General features: G+C 31.2%; 1 protein-coding gene across 2 annotated transcripts; it reads right to left on the bottom strand.

Moving 5' to 3' along the window:
* Nucleotides 1-633: 633 nt before the first annotated feature.
* Nucleotides 634-10,436, bottom strand: LOC113403383 (uncharacterized). Of its 2 annotated transcripts, XM_026643922.2 has the most exons (8): nt 10,163-10,436; nt 8,449-8,620; nt 7,186-7,275; nt 4,553-4,762; nt 2,579-2,848; nt 2,151-2,493; nt 1,814-2,070; nt 634-1,535 (listed from the first exon to the last, which is right to left on the bottom strand). In XM_026643922.2, exons 2-8 carry the CDS (start codon nt 8,596-8,598, stop codon nt 1,203-1,205), a joined length of 1,653 nt encoding a protein of 550 aa, XP_026499707.2. In that variant the 5' UTR covers nt 8,599-8,620; nt 10,163-10,436; the 3' UTR covers nt 634-1,202. The 2 variants fall into 2 exon arrangements, with proteins under 2 accessions (XP_026499707.2, XP_026499708.1); XM_026643923.2 differs by lacking the exons at nt 7,186-7,275; nt 8,449-8,620; nt 10,163-10,436 and adding an exon at nt 4,872-5,010.
* Between the last annotated feature and the right edge of the window lie 5,521 nt (nt 10,437-15,957).

Here is a 15,957-nt window from a genome sequence, read left to right as displayed (position 1 = left end):
TCATTTTCAGCACTCTCGATATATTTATTATAGCACTGCATCTGCACACGCTTTTGGCGATCCCGTAAGAGGTCAAATCTATCATAGTCTCTGTCTCTCGCATATATTTTTTATGAAATTTTAGTTTTTCATTAGTTATAATCTATACTTGGTGGTAGGGCTTTGTGCAAGCCCGTCTGGGTAGGTACCACCCACTCATCAGATATTCTACCGCCAAATAACAGAACTCTATATTGTTGTGTTCCGGTTGGAAGGGTGAGTGAGCCAGTGTAATCACAGGCACAAGGGACATAACATCTTAGTTCCCAAGGTTGGTGGCGCATAGGTGATGTAAGGAATGGTTAATATTTCTTACAGCGTCTTTGTCTATGGGCGATGGGGACCACTTACCATCAGGTGGCCCATATGCTCATCCGCCAACCAATGCCATAAAAAAAAAATTAAAATGAATCACTGAATGTGTTGCTAAGCTCAAATCTCGAGAACAGCTAAGTCGATTTCGCTAATTCTTTTTTAGGATACTAAATTCTAAGAAAATGCCTCTGGGATTGGAGAAGCTCAATGTACCTAATAGTCTAGCGCCGGCTCTTAAATAGTTTATGTGCATGTTTGGTATAAATAAAATACTACAAGTATTATTCATTTGACTTTATTCAAAAAACGCTTTCCGAGACAATCAATAAGAAAATAACAAAAATGATATTGACAAAATAAATGTTATAGGAGCAACATTGAAATTTTTCAAATTTAACATAGATGGGTATAGTCTTTTACTATACTCTCTCCAAATTAACAATGTCAAAATTAATATCTGGTCATATAAAATGAATAATATTTAATTTAAAAATTTAAACTACCACGAATTCAGGTGTATACATATTTTTTTTAGAAATAACAAGTAACATTTCATAGGTACCAATGCTTGTATAGACATTCATTCATAGGAATTACTAAATCTTCGAAGCCATCGATGTCAGCCCATATAACCATTATGCAATACAGCCGAGATAAATCTACAACCGAATTGACCGAAGCAATCGTACAATAACATTCATCTTCTTTTGGTTGTAACTCGTACTAAATCGGTTAATATTTGACGGAACTCTTCACGCCAGGTGGGTATTTTTGGTATTACATTACAATTCTGTGACGCTGGAATACCATCACGCGCATTGCAATACCATTCCGGTCTAGCTGACTGTTTAGGGCAGAGGATGGAAGGTGAGCTCAGTCTGTGAATGTGCAAACAACAAGTTGAGTTGGGAATCCAAACCAACGTTATACATTTTCAATAATTTGGCGACGGCTTCTCCCGGTTCCTTGCGTACAAGTGCTGTACCAGACACTTTCATGAGGTGTACTTCTGAATCAACTGAACCTCCACCTGTCGTAGCCAGTTTCACGTGACATGTGACATCGACTTGAATATACTTCTCAACGGCTTTTCCTCGCTTTCCTGGCACATCAACGTATTTTGTTCTTTCTTCAATTTGTGGTAAATCGGCGCGAAAAACGCTAGCCTCACCAATCTGACCCTAAAATAAAATAACGAAATTAGTTAAATTTCTTTTTAAATGACGAATATTTTCATTTTATAATAACAAAGATGAATACATGGCTTCAATCCAAAATGAAATTAGAATTAATGTTCTTCTGCCAAAACAAATATATAAACTGTTCTCAGCTGATAAACGTGTGAGATAAACAGATTTGAGAATTAACACTGCGCATATCCATCACAGAAATCTATATATACCCTGGCATCTACCCAAAAACATGTAAAATATGCATTTCGAAACTATTTAATACTTACTCCATTTCCTGTGATAGTAAACTTCATATCAGGATGGACAGCACGTGGTTCCATTCCAAGCCCTTCAGGATGGGAGTCGGACCAAAAATAGTTTTCTGGTTCATTCAGGGTATCAGGTTGGAAAGTGATACGTTTCCCATATCCCATGCCAACTGACTGCAATAATAGGCTGCGGCCTTCGAATAAGTGGCGACGGCTATTCGCTGGCCTCACTCGGTAATGAAAACCGGGCACAATTCGGGGATCAACGTAAGTACCTTTAAAAAATTAATTCATTTAAATATACATATAACATTAAAAACGGCAAAAAAGACACTTATGTTTTTTTTTAACTTACCAATAACGGGATGTTCGTATCTCTCAAGACCTACGACAGAATACTGGCATGGAATGTCATTAATTTCGCAGCCATTCACGGTTATTCTTCTAGATGAAGATTTGATTCCAGATTTAAGCTCGTAACCTTTCTTGAGTTGTTTAATACCAATAGCAACATTAACAATTCTTGAAACAACTGCATTGCCTCTTCCTTTCTTAAGAATTGCAATGCCAGTCACTGGCACCAATTTTGTTATTCCATCGTTTTCATACCATTCCACTTTGCACAACGTACTAATCTTTACTTTCTTTTCAATTGATCCGTCTTCAGCGATTTTTTGCTCAAGCTCAATTTGATTTTTCTACAAAAATAAAAATAAAAAATTAATATGTTTTTGTTTACACTCTGAATCATCATTAAAGTCTTACTAAAGCTAAAAAAAATACCTGCTGTTGTACTATTTCCAGTATTCCCTGCGGCTCATGGTTAGCATCGTAAATAGTGAATTTGTCACCAGCAGAGACTGCTTCGATCTCAAAAACAAATCCTTCTGGCCGAGAGTCAGTCCAAAAGTAATTGTTATTGTCATTCAAAGTTGAATCGACGGGCTCAAATGTCATCCGCCGAGCAAATCCACGTCCGATCGATTGCAGAGTAAGGGCCTTGCCTCCGAACAAGTACCTTGGCTTCAATGATAGAGGCTGGGTGTCCAAAGTCTGGAAAATTTAAACAGATGATTTATACATTGCTCCTAAAAAGGGCTGTTAGACTATGTATGTATATTTTTTTTATCATAGATATAACAAATCGACTAACTTAAAGAATATCTTGAAGATTTTTCTTCACGAGTACTCAATGCACATATAAATATTTAATGTAAATGTTGGGTTAGATGTATAGATACTTAAAGTAATATTAAAAATTCAATCATACGAGTGTGTCCTTTAAATTTATCGGTAAAGTATGAAAAATAATGGCATGAAGCCCTTATGAATGATACTTATGGTTTACCTATAACATGCCGCCAGCCAGAATGTCAGTCTGACCTGTCGGGTGTCAGCGAGCGTTCTTGAAGATTGTTTTGTGAGCGCCTCACTGGGCGTAGGTCTGAAAAACTGGACGATCCACATACCATCGCCTACAACGGCACACAACCAGTGGCAAACACGCGCAAGCTAACAGTGTTGGTCGTTGATGATATTTTCATTCTGTAAATTTCAGCAACGGACACTGCTACTCACTGTCTAACACCCCGCTAACCTAATGTAACCCAATTTACTTGAACTGCTGAAATGAGCTAGTAGTCTAATTTAATTGAATTCGGACAAACAATAAAATTTGTTTTAAATATAAATACAAACGTTATATGCCACTACAACAGCATCTTTTAACATTTTTTTTTTTTTGTAAGGTTGACACAATAAAATTAATTTTGAAAAACTCTGAAATATTAAATAAATGATTCATTGAAATATATTGGTAACGTAAGAAAATTATCTTAAAAATAAAATAAAACTTAATTGTTAAAGCAAAGAGATCAATTTGAAAATCAAAAATTCGTACATGACAACCTTACTTTATATTGTGTAACAAAGATTCAAAATTAAACTGCATAATAATATATTCGTTTGTGATCATATGATGTAAAACTTTGCGCAAATTCTGTAATAATATATTATTGTATTTTCCGTTATGATTATTTACGTATATATTTAATAATAACGGTTCAATATACTTTGAATTGTCGCTTCGTTCATGAATATTATTGCAAGTCTTTATCGGAAAACAAACTCACCATCCAGCTGATTTCTGAAAAAAATAGTCTTGCAAAAACATTCTACATATAATCACAAAAAAAAAAACAATTAATATTTACAACATGAATAACGTCAATAAAATAATAAAAACAGATTCTCACATCGTAAAAATTATGAAAAATCATTAAAATCCATGAACCACAATGTTTTGTTAAAAGATAGCCGTCTAATAAAGTCCTGAATTCAATTTAAGCAGATTCTAATTTTCAACTAGCCATTTCTTTCGTAATTCAGTAAATAATTTTGCCCTTGATAATATGGACCTTCTGAGTTTTCCTGATGGTTTCGAGTCGATAAACATCACAATGATGGTACAAAAGCTGAATCTTATAAACTATCGACGAATCGATGAATCAAGCCACATTGAACGAAAGAGGTTTAAGAATCGTTGCTATGAAATATGCAAGAAAATATTATAGATTTCTCAGTATATATTATTCTTGAATATATAAAATGAAATGTGGAAGATTGCTATTCTTATTACTATGAATAGAGCAATCATCAACACTTCTCATTTAAATCTTATTCAAAGCGACGAATTCTTAACCAGGCAACGATTTGTGATGAGCATTCTAAAAAGTTTATTCGAATTTCTAGTCTCACCTGCATGGGTCTAATTTTGTATCTGAAGCCGGTTCTGACTCGGGCATCGATGTAGACTCCTATGACCGGCATTTCATGGGCTGCCGGAGCAGGTACTCGGTAAACGGCGGGAACATCTCCAAGTGTACTAGCATCCAACAGAACCTCCTTTTCATAAGCACTCTCTGACCATAAAGACCACGAAGGCTTCGTTGCTTGTTCAGTTTGATCCTATAAAGACAAGCAATGAGAAATATTTAACAATTTATATGCGGTAAAAACAATTTATCTAATATTGTGGAAAATGTTCTTATTTTATAAGGAAAATCCTTAATTTTACCTCAATATAGTCTATACCGAAACTCTTGAAGTAGATGCAGTCATATTCATTGCAGTTTAAGGTTGTAAGCATTGTTTGTTTTAAATTGATTTTGGTCAATTATAATATGTGACTATTCTGCTAGCCGCTCGCAAAGAGAATAAAGCAAGTTAATTATATCCTCTCCTATACCTATGTCTAGTAAACGTAACTTGGCACAGTATGTTATAGTACAAAACAATGTTTGAGAAAAAACTTGGCAAGTCAAATTAAAAAAATAAATTGCAGCATATTTTACATAAGAACAGCGTAACTTAGTATCCAAAAAGTGACAAAAATTTTCGAATTTTAATAATTATAATTACATTATGTGATAAAAAAAATGCAATATTTCGTTATTAGTTACGTACACATAGTTTTATAATTTGGGAAAATTGAATAAAGCAATATCTATTAGCTGTGTAGTTGTATATATGCATCTGAACACTTATACTTGAATTACCATGAAACAATATGCAAGTTATTGTTAATATAATTTCAATTGTAAATAAAAGCCTTTTATTACTCCTTAACTCTAATGTTTGCTCTCTACTTTACTCTTCTCGTGTTAACTAACTTGTTGGACAAATATAGTTAAATAAAATCGATTTTTGCTTATTAAAATAGAGTTAATACTGAGTTTCATGCCTGTTCTCTTCGATGGAATCTACATTTCGAATAGTTAAAGCTAATAATTCAAAAATATAATAATCTATTTAAAATATATATTTGATTTGATTAATTATTATCAAGTGTTTCGTAAAAGCCATTCTTTAATGATTTGTAGGTGCTCATTCAGTTTGACATTGCAAAATGAAAAAACAACTATAATAACTATTTGAGCATCTAAGTAATCGACCTCAATTGAGTCAATTGCTGCGATTTATCTCGAGCAAAGTCCATTTGAAAGAATGTTCGGTCTATTTTTATGTTTCCAGTCATAATAGTTTTCAGGTGCGTATGTTAACAAACGTAACCCACGCAAGTGCTCGTGAATACTAAAGAAAAACACAGCGCCGCTATCCTTGATATATTACTGTTCAACATGTAAATAGATAAAAAATTATATAATATAAAAATAAAACATTGTTTTACAAAAAAATAGTAAACGATATCGGAAAAATAGTTCGATTTATATTATCCTATTTTTTGCTACTACTAGAAAGGAAAAAATATTTTGATATTAGGAACGTTAGCAAAATTGTTTATAAAACAATATAAAATTAACGTTTTTATTTTTTAATAAGTACCATTTCAAACTTGAATTGCTTTGTCTCATACTTTAAATTATAATCTACCTCATAAAAAAAAAACAATTAAAATCAGTTATGTAACTATCGGCAGCGAGTACCTTATACCTATTATAAGCACATGACAATTCCAGTAGTTTCTACGCTTATTGCAATAATAAAAAAAATAATCCTCCGAGATTACTTTTTAAGTTTATGTATCATCCTTTAGGTGTAATCTATTCTTTGAAAATGAATCATCAAATCGGTTTATAAAGGACGAAGAGACAGACAGATAAAAAAAAACAATGCCTAATTTAAGGAAGCTCTATGAAATCGGCTTAAAACTGAAGCAGGAATTGCTTTGAATATCTAAAATAAGAAATACATTGAAGCAGATACAAAACTAACTTTAGATTAGTTTATGGTATTGACCTTACTCTGTGAATAATAGAGCAGTGAAGCGCAACAAATTCTGTATCAATAAGAAGCCAAGCATTGGAAAACGTCTGGATGAAAATAGCATATAATCAAATGAATGTACTTAGCGGCTTATATTACCTAAACAATTTATTGTGTATTTTAGAAACGCAGAGGGACGCACTCTTAACGTAAATAAAAAAGTAACTAAAAATCAATGGGTGCGGCTGTTCATATTTTTACATAATATATAAATATCTTATAAAAAGTGCTCTTTAAACAAAGTGAAGCGAAATTATTTGAAAATATGAACAAGAAACTTGCGTTACTATATTTATCAAGAAAATTGAGGATTTATATATAAGTATATTTTATAAAAACTAGGCAAGTTTGTATAAAATAAACGCTGGGTATTGTTTTTAGAATTAGATTGGGTTTAGTTTACTTTATATGAAGAAAATATCTTAGCGATGAAACATATGGTAAACAACAGAAGAAAAAAAACTAGAACTATAAATCTCAAAATGTTTGAAGTTCGGAACGGAAAACTTATATAATCGTTTTCTTAATTTTGTATAAAAATTTTCATTTGAATATTCGACTCTTAACATTTATTACAATTATCTAAAATCTTAAATAATACTTACATGGGTATCCAATTCTGGAAAGGCTTCCTCGCCATCGCTTTCATATTCACAAGAATTCGGTATACAGTTTTTTGGTGTACCTTCCGGCTCCTAGAGAATAAAAAATCATATTTTTAACTCGATTAACTTTGATGTTTGAAAATCAGTTATCGTTACTAGATGACCTAATTCATATACGGATAACGAACAATCTTGGTTTAGTGATAAATCAAGTAGTAAAGATGTCATGTCATGAGGTGAATCTGAGCTAATCTTTGCAGATAACGGTCATTTACGATATCAAAAGGAGGTCAGATAAAATAAACACAATAGCCCTGGACTCAGTTAAAAGGAGACATTTAATGAATTCTAGTAATGTTACAAAAATAGTTTCGACTTCCGTATTCAATATTCCATTATATTCGATATCTTTGGCACATGAAGGGCAAGTACGAGGTCAGTATGGCCTTAATATATTTGCTCAGCTTGACATAACTGTTAAAAATTATCTTACGTTTTAATTTAACTTGCGCCCAAAACACATTTTTTAACAATATAAATACAATATAAAAAAATTACTTTATATAAAAATACAAAACACAGTTTCACAAACATGTTTTACAGTTTTTATATATTTTTATTTTTCTGCACCGTTCTACTGGTGTATATAATTAATTACTAATAGCATTTTTTAATCAAACTTTCTCGTCTTTTCTTTCCATTCTCCTTTATTATTCGTCATCTGATCGTTCACATCCATCTCTCTTATATGCGTCCTCACGCACTCCATCCAAGTCTTCTAGGTCGTACTCTCCACCCCTCCCCCTCTCTTCCTCTACGCTCATGCTCATCACTCTTTCAATCATCAATCAATGTTAAAACGTTTAAAGTAATTATTACTGCTACCTTCCCTCATTAACATAAGTAGTATTACATTAATACGTGTATATTTTCTGATTGAATAGATAATTATATTCGTTGATAATAAATATTGAATTATGTTAAAACACGTTTCTGATCTTCCTTTCCTTAAACTAAATCTTATTGAATATTTTACATTAGAATACGAATATAATTACCGTTATATCCTCGTCTAATAATTTACTTCCTAATACTATTAATAATAAGTTTTAGAGCATTAAAATTTATTTTAATAAAAAAATCTATAGCTTTTCAAAACAAAACAAAATGATGTGGTACAAAATATACAATTGACAATCAATGAAAAACCTTATAGGTACTTTGTCAAATGATTCTGTGACAATTTTTTGAAAGTATTTGTACCTGAGCTGAAGGTAAAGTCTCGACCAACGCTTGCTCCTCGTCCAAAGCGGTAGAAGTACCAGCGAGACGGGCGCGGGTAAGGTTCCACAAGCGACGCAACGCTAACGGGGTTTCCTCAACTTGTAATTCCATTGCTGGGCTGGACATCATCTTGGTTGTTTAATTGATCTACCTGACAATGGAAATATTAACCTTTAAACTATCGTTTGTTGGATATCACATATTATAGAATTAATTAAGGAAATAGTACACAACTCATGCTTAAGTAATTAACAAAAAACTTATCTAATTAATGTAAACTCATTAAAAGAGTAATGACAAAACAATCGAATTATTTACGATTTCCTTGACATTTTTAGTGTAAAATGTTAAAGTTAATTCAACTTTAACAGTTATTTTTATTTATTATAAAAAATATAATTATTAACAAATATTATCGAAACCAGTATTACTGGTATCGATAATATTAATGAAGTATCCGTCATGTTCATTGAATGGATTACGACTCCGTTGTTTTTTTTTAGATATTTTCAATTGTAATAGAAGTCCATGGAAAAATACAAAATCCTTATTTCATTTCTGTAAGAGGTTTTTTGTGGAAAGGGGATTTAAGTACACTTCCCAGACTTTTAACTGTTGTGAAATATGAATGAGGAAGCTATATTCGTGTAGATAACGAAATACATTTAGAATATGTATGTACAAAATTGTAACGCGGTCATGTCCGAACAAGCAATATCTATGGAAAGTTTTTGGAAATAGATGAAAGCTGTTATGGGATATTTTCCCAGAAAAACTGAGTCAATTTTAATGAAGCGTATTAATTACCTTAGCTAATTAATACGCTTGGTAAAAAACTTTTTCAATGGAATTCCTCGAAACATCAGGATATCCATTGAGTCATAAACATCGCTCCGATATATTAGGATTTCCAAATGCATATTAATAGCATTAACATTTACAGAATAATCAATCAGTTTGTTTGTGCCTACACAATCTTTACTCAAGGGTAAATCATATTTAAACAGCTGCACGAAGTGTCTTTCAGTTCCGAACAAACGGAAACTTGTTCGGGTTCGATACCTGTTGAAAGCAACATATCCTTTTCGATGACAAAACTTGTTTTATCACTAAGCAGCGGACAAAAAATTTTTTAGTTTGTATAGATACCACACAGAAACAGGTCAGGCCTTTTACGGTATTTTTATGAAATACGATTAGACCCTTATTCTGACGAAAGAACGTATAAACCTGATATTTTTATATCTTTTTTGGTTTAAATAATTTTAATAAAAAAACAGTACAAAATGTAAATATAATTTTAGTAACCGTATATTTTTAATTGGCAGCATTAAATAAATATAAGAAAATAAACATTTAAGTTTTTATTCCGTGCAATTTAATTGATTAATTGTAGTTTAGTTAAACTGTAGGTGGTTTCTAAATCTATTTATACACAATAATAAACGTGAGAAAGTAAATGCTACCAATAGCTACGAGTCACACGGGCGGCCAAGAGAAAGCGCTTGCTTGCTTATGCATCTATGTCAGCCATTAGCTGCGCTTGCCTCAGTATAACTTGATTTACCAGAATATTCTGTATACATTCTTACCGTTGAAACGCATTCAAATATATTTTTTACATTTTTCTATTTCTATTATTGAATTTTTCATGCATTTATATTAATCTTAATCTATCAGTATAAGTTCTTACCTCGACGAAATCAAAATTCAGATAAATACTCTCGATGTATAGAATTGAAACAGGGTTCAATATAAATATCTGTAATACAAAATACTGTCACAAATGCGCACGTTTCACAAAGTGAGACTCAGCAAACGTATAGAAGCGCAGTTTGAACACGACTGAGGGTTAACGCAACGAGTGAGGTATTTTAAACTTGAGTAATCGGTCCTCCCCAGCCTGAGTGTGAAGAGGACAGAGTTATATACATAAAAGAGAGGGACGACGTAGCACGCAGGGTCCGCGTGCTCCACCAGACACTAACACACACAGATAGAGAGAAGTTACGCATGCGTTCCAACTTCCAGCTATTGATACGTCTCAAAACGTCGAGGTCGACGTCACTGTCCTCCTTTCAGTGCGAAGTTCAGACGAGAGTGCTCGGAACGAATTTGTTTGTTTCTTAATTTACAGGATATTGATAATTTTACATGTACTTTATGCATGTAGCTATATTCGTTATGCTAAATCATGAAAATATAGTAATTATGACAAAAAATAAGAGCGTATAAATTCGTCCGAAGACATTTTATTTACTGCAAAATTGATTTATATTATTTTTAAGACATTCCCTAAATACTATATAGATAGTTAGAATTTTCTTGAAATTGAATTTTCTTTAAAATAATAACTAAGGTGCCCAAAAGATAAAAGTCTACAATTAAAATAAATAAATTAGTATATACAAAATTATAGCCACGAATGCTTATAAATTATAAGATTTTCAAAATCACGTTTCAACTGATATAGCTTGCTTCACATCTCAGAAACGCTGCCTTCGATGTTGAAATGCATAATCGCAAGAGAATATAACTGTGATGCAGCGACGCCAACGCACATTTAAAATAAGATTTTGTGCAACCCTATCTTACTGAAATACCGACAAGTGAATGCACTCAGTTTAATTATAATTGAGTCCTTAAACAGTTTATTATTTCCGTTTGATTCTATTTCCTGAGGCATTTTTGTAAAGAATCTTGTCATTAACAATACAAAAAAATACGTACCAGTTCTATGAAAAAATGACCTCTCGCAATAAATATGAAAATATAATATACATAGTTTATAAAATCTAGATAAGACTACACTTAAACGGGTTATGTTTGCTGATAACTTTTCACCAGACATTTCTATCTGAGGTCAATCTATTGTAGGTGATAATTAGTATATTGATTTTCCGTAGCTAGAACATTCATCAGGACTTAAGTACCGGAAAAACACATACTGTCATTAAAAATAGTCTGTTGATAAAGTAGCTATTCCAAACTGTACATTGTTAAATGCAATTCGAGTAAATTGCAAAATAAAAAGTAAAAACTTAAATATAAATCACAAAATATAAACTAACTATTAAATTAAATTAATTTTGAGTTTACTTAATTTTGAGAACTTAAAGAATTCAATATTGACTCTATAATGTCAAATGAAAACATAACATAATTTCGGCACCTATATTGAATGGAAAATTTATACCTATATCGTGAAAAGCAAACAAATGTGTTAAGTTTTTACAGATAATATCCGGTTTTATAAAACAATGAATATTACAGTATTTATATTAAGAATGTGTCATATATTTAGAAGTTCCATATAATCAGGCCTAACAATTTAATATAGGATTATCAAAGTTATCTTACCGATATTTCATAATTGATTCCACGGTTCAGTTATCCGTCCAATATTGTCTGCTTGAAATAAATATCCATAATATAATATAATTTAACTAAAAACGGTAAAATTGTTTAATATAAAGTAAAAATCTAAATATAATATAATATATTTATGCTCGGTTGCTCGTTTCATTGTCATTCCTCCCTCACACAGACATCTTTGTTTCATCTTTCTCGTACCTAATAACTCTCTTCTTTTAATATGAGATTTAATTTCTTTTTATTTTAAAATTTTTCATTTTTCTATTAGACTGTTTAAGTCTATCTTGCTGTTTCGGATCATTAAGAACTCATGCGTAAATTAAATAACACTTCTATTTGCATGGTTATATATAAAGTATACCTAAAGATTCGAACTTGTATTATAATTGTACGTGGACTGAAACGATAGGTATTTATTCGATAATGTATTATCTGACTATTTTTGTATCACCTAATTTATTTACTATTTTGTTTTCTTATTTTAAATTATATATATAACCTATAACCTTTGACACTACAAAAATTCCGACGTCAATTATCTTCCTACTTATTTGAAATGTTATGATGCAAATACATATGTTTTTAAAGTAAATTTGAAAATCACGAAAGAAATCGTATCATAACTAAGAAACAATCGCCGACTTGAAAGAGAGGACATGGATCAAATTTCTGTTATATGATGATTACAGGCATAGCCATAACATTCGAAGAAGCGGAAAATTGTTTAATAAACACACGTTAGATTACTTCAGCGCCTTATGTTTAATAAGACAATGATAATATTGTGCGACGAAAATTAAATATTTCGTAACCATGACTAGCAATACCCGAATCTATGTATTTTGTATAAAATTGACGTTACGATAAAAAATATTTAAAAATTGAATATTAATCTGCAAGTTTAGAAAAGTTTCTATTTATTTTAAATTTGCATAATATTTCGTTCCGTACTTACTATATACAAGTACTATCTTATAAGCAGTTTAAAACCTAATTTCAAAACATTAATTTAAATGTAAAACTGTCACCAGTTTTTTCCACAACCGACCAGAAACTCAATAATTACTTTATTCTTATTAAAATACATTATGTTCATTAATACTTGTAAAAAAAATATTCTTTTTCTTGTCGAGGGAAGCCAGGTATAATTTTTTTTAAGTGAGCTTTCATACAAAGCTTTCTCAGGTAAACGATTTGGTTTTTGCTGGTGTACTTTAATACAGCAAATGTAGTTTAAATGACAGCAGACATACCAAAGTTTCTTTATTTGCTAGCATACTGTATACATAGTATAATATAATATAGAGTATTCTAGTAGATGTTAGATATACATTGTTAAAATATCGAAATTATATATTATTATTGCAATAGAGGTTCTATTGGTTTCCATCATACTTGCATATAATTTATATATGTATTTACAAGATACACATAACCCAGAAACATGTGTTATGTAATATTTTTTTGTAAATAAATTACTGTAATCTCCAATTTTTTTATATAAAGTAACCATTTTAAGTTAGACTTTGATTTTACTGAACATTGCACATAGTTACACAACGTGTGCGTAATTCTGTCACATATTATAGTGTTCATAAGCTCGTCAGCATAGTATGATAGCAATATGCTTATCCGTAATATTTGATTATTTCTAATTCTTACGATCACTGAACTGTATATATAATGTCTTAACAATATAATATTAATGGTATATGGTTGCCTCTTATTAAATAATTTGCGGAGAAAATTGTTCTTCGTATTTTCAGTACGATATGTCCTGCGCTGATTTATTGATACATGTCTTATAACGAAATTATTATTATAATTAATTAATTATTTATGAGATATATTTTGCAAAAACAATGTGAGGGTTCCCTTTGTGTTGTATTATTTAATGTGCTGATATCAATAAAAAAAATTCTTGTACTACATAGCTTAGTAGCCAAATACAAATTAATAGTAAAACAGAGCGTACTTTGCATATTTATTTATTAATCTGTACAATGATTCCCGAGGAGGTTTTAATGTGACTCAAATGAAACTCACATCACACATATATCCAAGTCCTAATATTTGTATTGCTTGTATTGCTCTTAAATTTGGTATTGCTAGGCTTCCTCTATTCTTAAGGAAAAGGCTTAAAATGGAATCCAAATTCAACATTGGTAGAATTTAATTCAACAAATACCGTTACGATATTTTCCTTCACCGCTGAGCGTGAGGTGCATTATAAAGAAAGTACCTGAATACTCAGTAGCCTATTATCGGATTTGAACCCATGATCATCAGGTAAGTCCGACGTGTGTCTAAAAAGAATTTAGCTAAATATTGCTTAAATTAATAAATAAATAATTGGAAGTGTGAATCTGTTAAATAAAAATGTATAGCCATATTTATTGTATATAATATCAATCATAGGTATAATACATATATGTAATGCTCTTATATGTATATAATCATTGCAGTAATTTTAAATCGGACAAATGGCAATTTTAGGAAAAGGAATACATAAAAAATAAGTAAAATTTTATAAAGTATATAAGTGTTTTAACAATTATTGTTTTTATATTTATATATTAGAATTCAAGCATAGTTTATCAAGAAAAATAAATACTTTTAGAAAAACTAAATATAAAGTAATATTTCATCACAGTTCACTGTCTTATTGAAAGTAAAGATATTCTAAGACATAATACCTGTAAAAATAAAAGTTTTAAGTCGATGTCACGTTTTACTGTATTGAAATATTTATTTAAGCACGGAAGTAAATACCAACGAATAACTCTGATTTATAGCAGAAGATACATTAATATATCTACTGCAAAAGAAAAAACAACTACATGACTACAACTAAATAAAAACTTGGTGGTAGGGCTATGTCTAAGCCCGTCTGGGTAGGTAATACTCACTCATCAGATATTCTACCGCCAAACAGCAATATTTAATATTGTTGTGTTAGTAGGGACATAACAACAAGGAACATAACATCTTATTCACCAAGGTCGATGGCCCATTGGTGTGACGTAAGGAGTATTTAATAATCCCTTCAGCACCGATGTCTCTAGGCGATGTTGATCACTTGCCATCAGGTGGCCTATTTGTAAGCCAGCCATTAGATTTGAAAAAAAACGCAAGTAGACATAACAGTGCGGCCTTTTTGGACCTCAATTCACAATAGACTTTCACTGACTCCATGACGTAACATTTACAAAATTATATCTAACTATGCAATTCAAATCTGTAGAATGATTCTGTCACTAATTCGACCGCTCAGCAGCACTACTTAGTATTATTGTATTCCAGTTGGAACGGTGGGTGAGCCGGCTACAAGCACGGAGGGCATAAATTCTTAGTTCCCAAGGTCGGTGGCGCGTTAGTGATGTAAGGAATGGTTAATATTTCTTACAGCGCCTTTGTCTATGGACGATGGTGACCACTTACAATTAGATGGCCTACTTGCCAGTCCGTCTTTTAATAAAAAATAAATAAAATGTTAATGTTTATTACGAATCAGTTATTAATTATAAGATTCGAATTTTTGTATGTCGTATATGGCTACTAGTTTAAAATATAAAGTCTACTTGATTCATATAAGAAATTTAGAAACATGTTTCATAATATAGCTGTTCTAGATTGTTAATAGAGTCTTTACAAATATACACATTCAGAAATATTAAACAAGAGAAATTAACACATATATTTTAAAAAAAACTAATATTACTATATTAGTATAGTACACCCATGTCGACATATATTATGCTACATTACGCTATTCGACGGATTTAGGATGGTTTTTTTTTTGCTCAGAGATTTATATTTATGAAGGTTTGGAAGGTTTCAATTGGAGTTGTTAGTGTAAGGTAAAAAAATCTTTAAAATCGCACTGTAGTGTGTATCGAAGTCGGATGGTAAATTTCAAAGGTCAGGAGCAATCCAAACAATTCCCAGGAAGATTCGGTGTAGATATTGATCCAACATTTCTACGCCTAATATTGGGATTTGCCGCCCATGGGTCAAATATGGAATGGCCCTGAATCAGCGACAGTTCGCTGAGTTGTTCGCGAATACATAATAAATATCATAGATTAATCAAGATTTCGACCTATTGATTTT

Source organism: Vanessa tameamea, chromosome 13 (assembly GCF_037043105.1).
Source record: "Vanessa tameamea isolate UH-Manoa-2023 chromosome 13, ilVanTame1 primary haplotype, whole genome shotgun sequence".
Taxonomy (NCBI): Eukaryota; Metazoa; Arthropoda; class Insecta; order Lepidoptera; family Nymphalidae; genus Vanessa; species Vanessa tameamea.
This window is presented reverse-complemented; position numbering and strand designations above follow the sequence as displayed.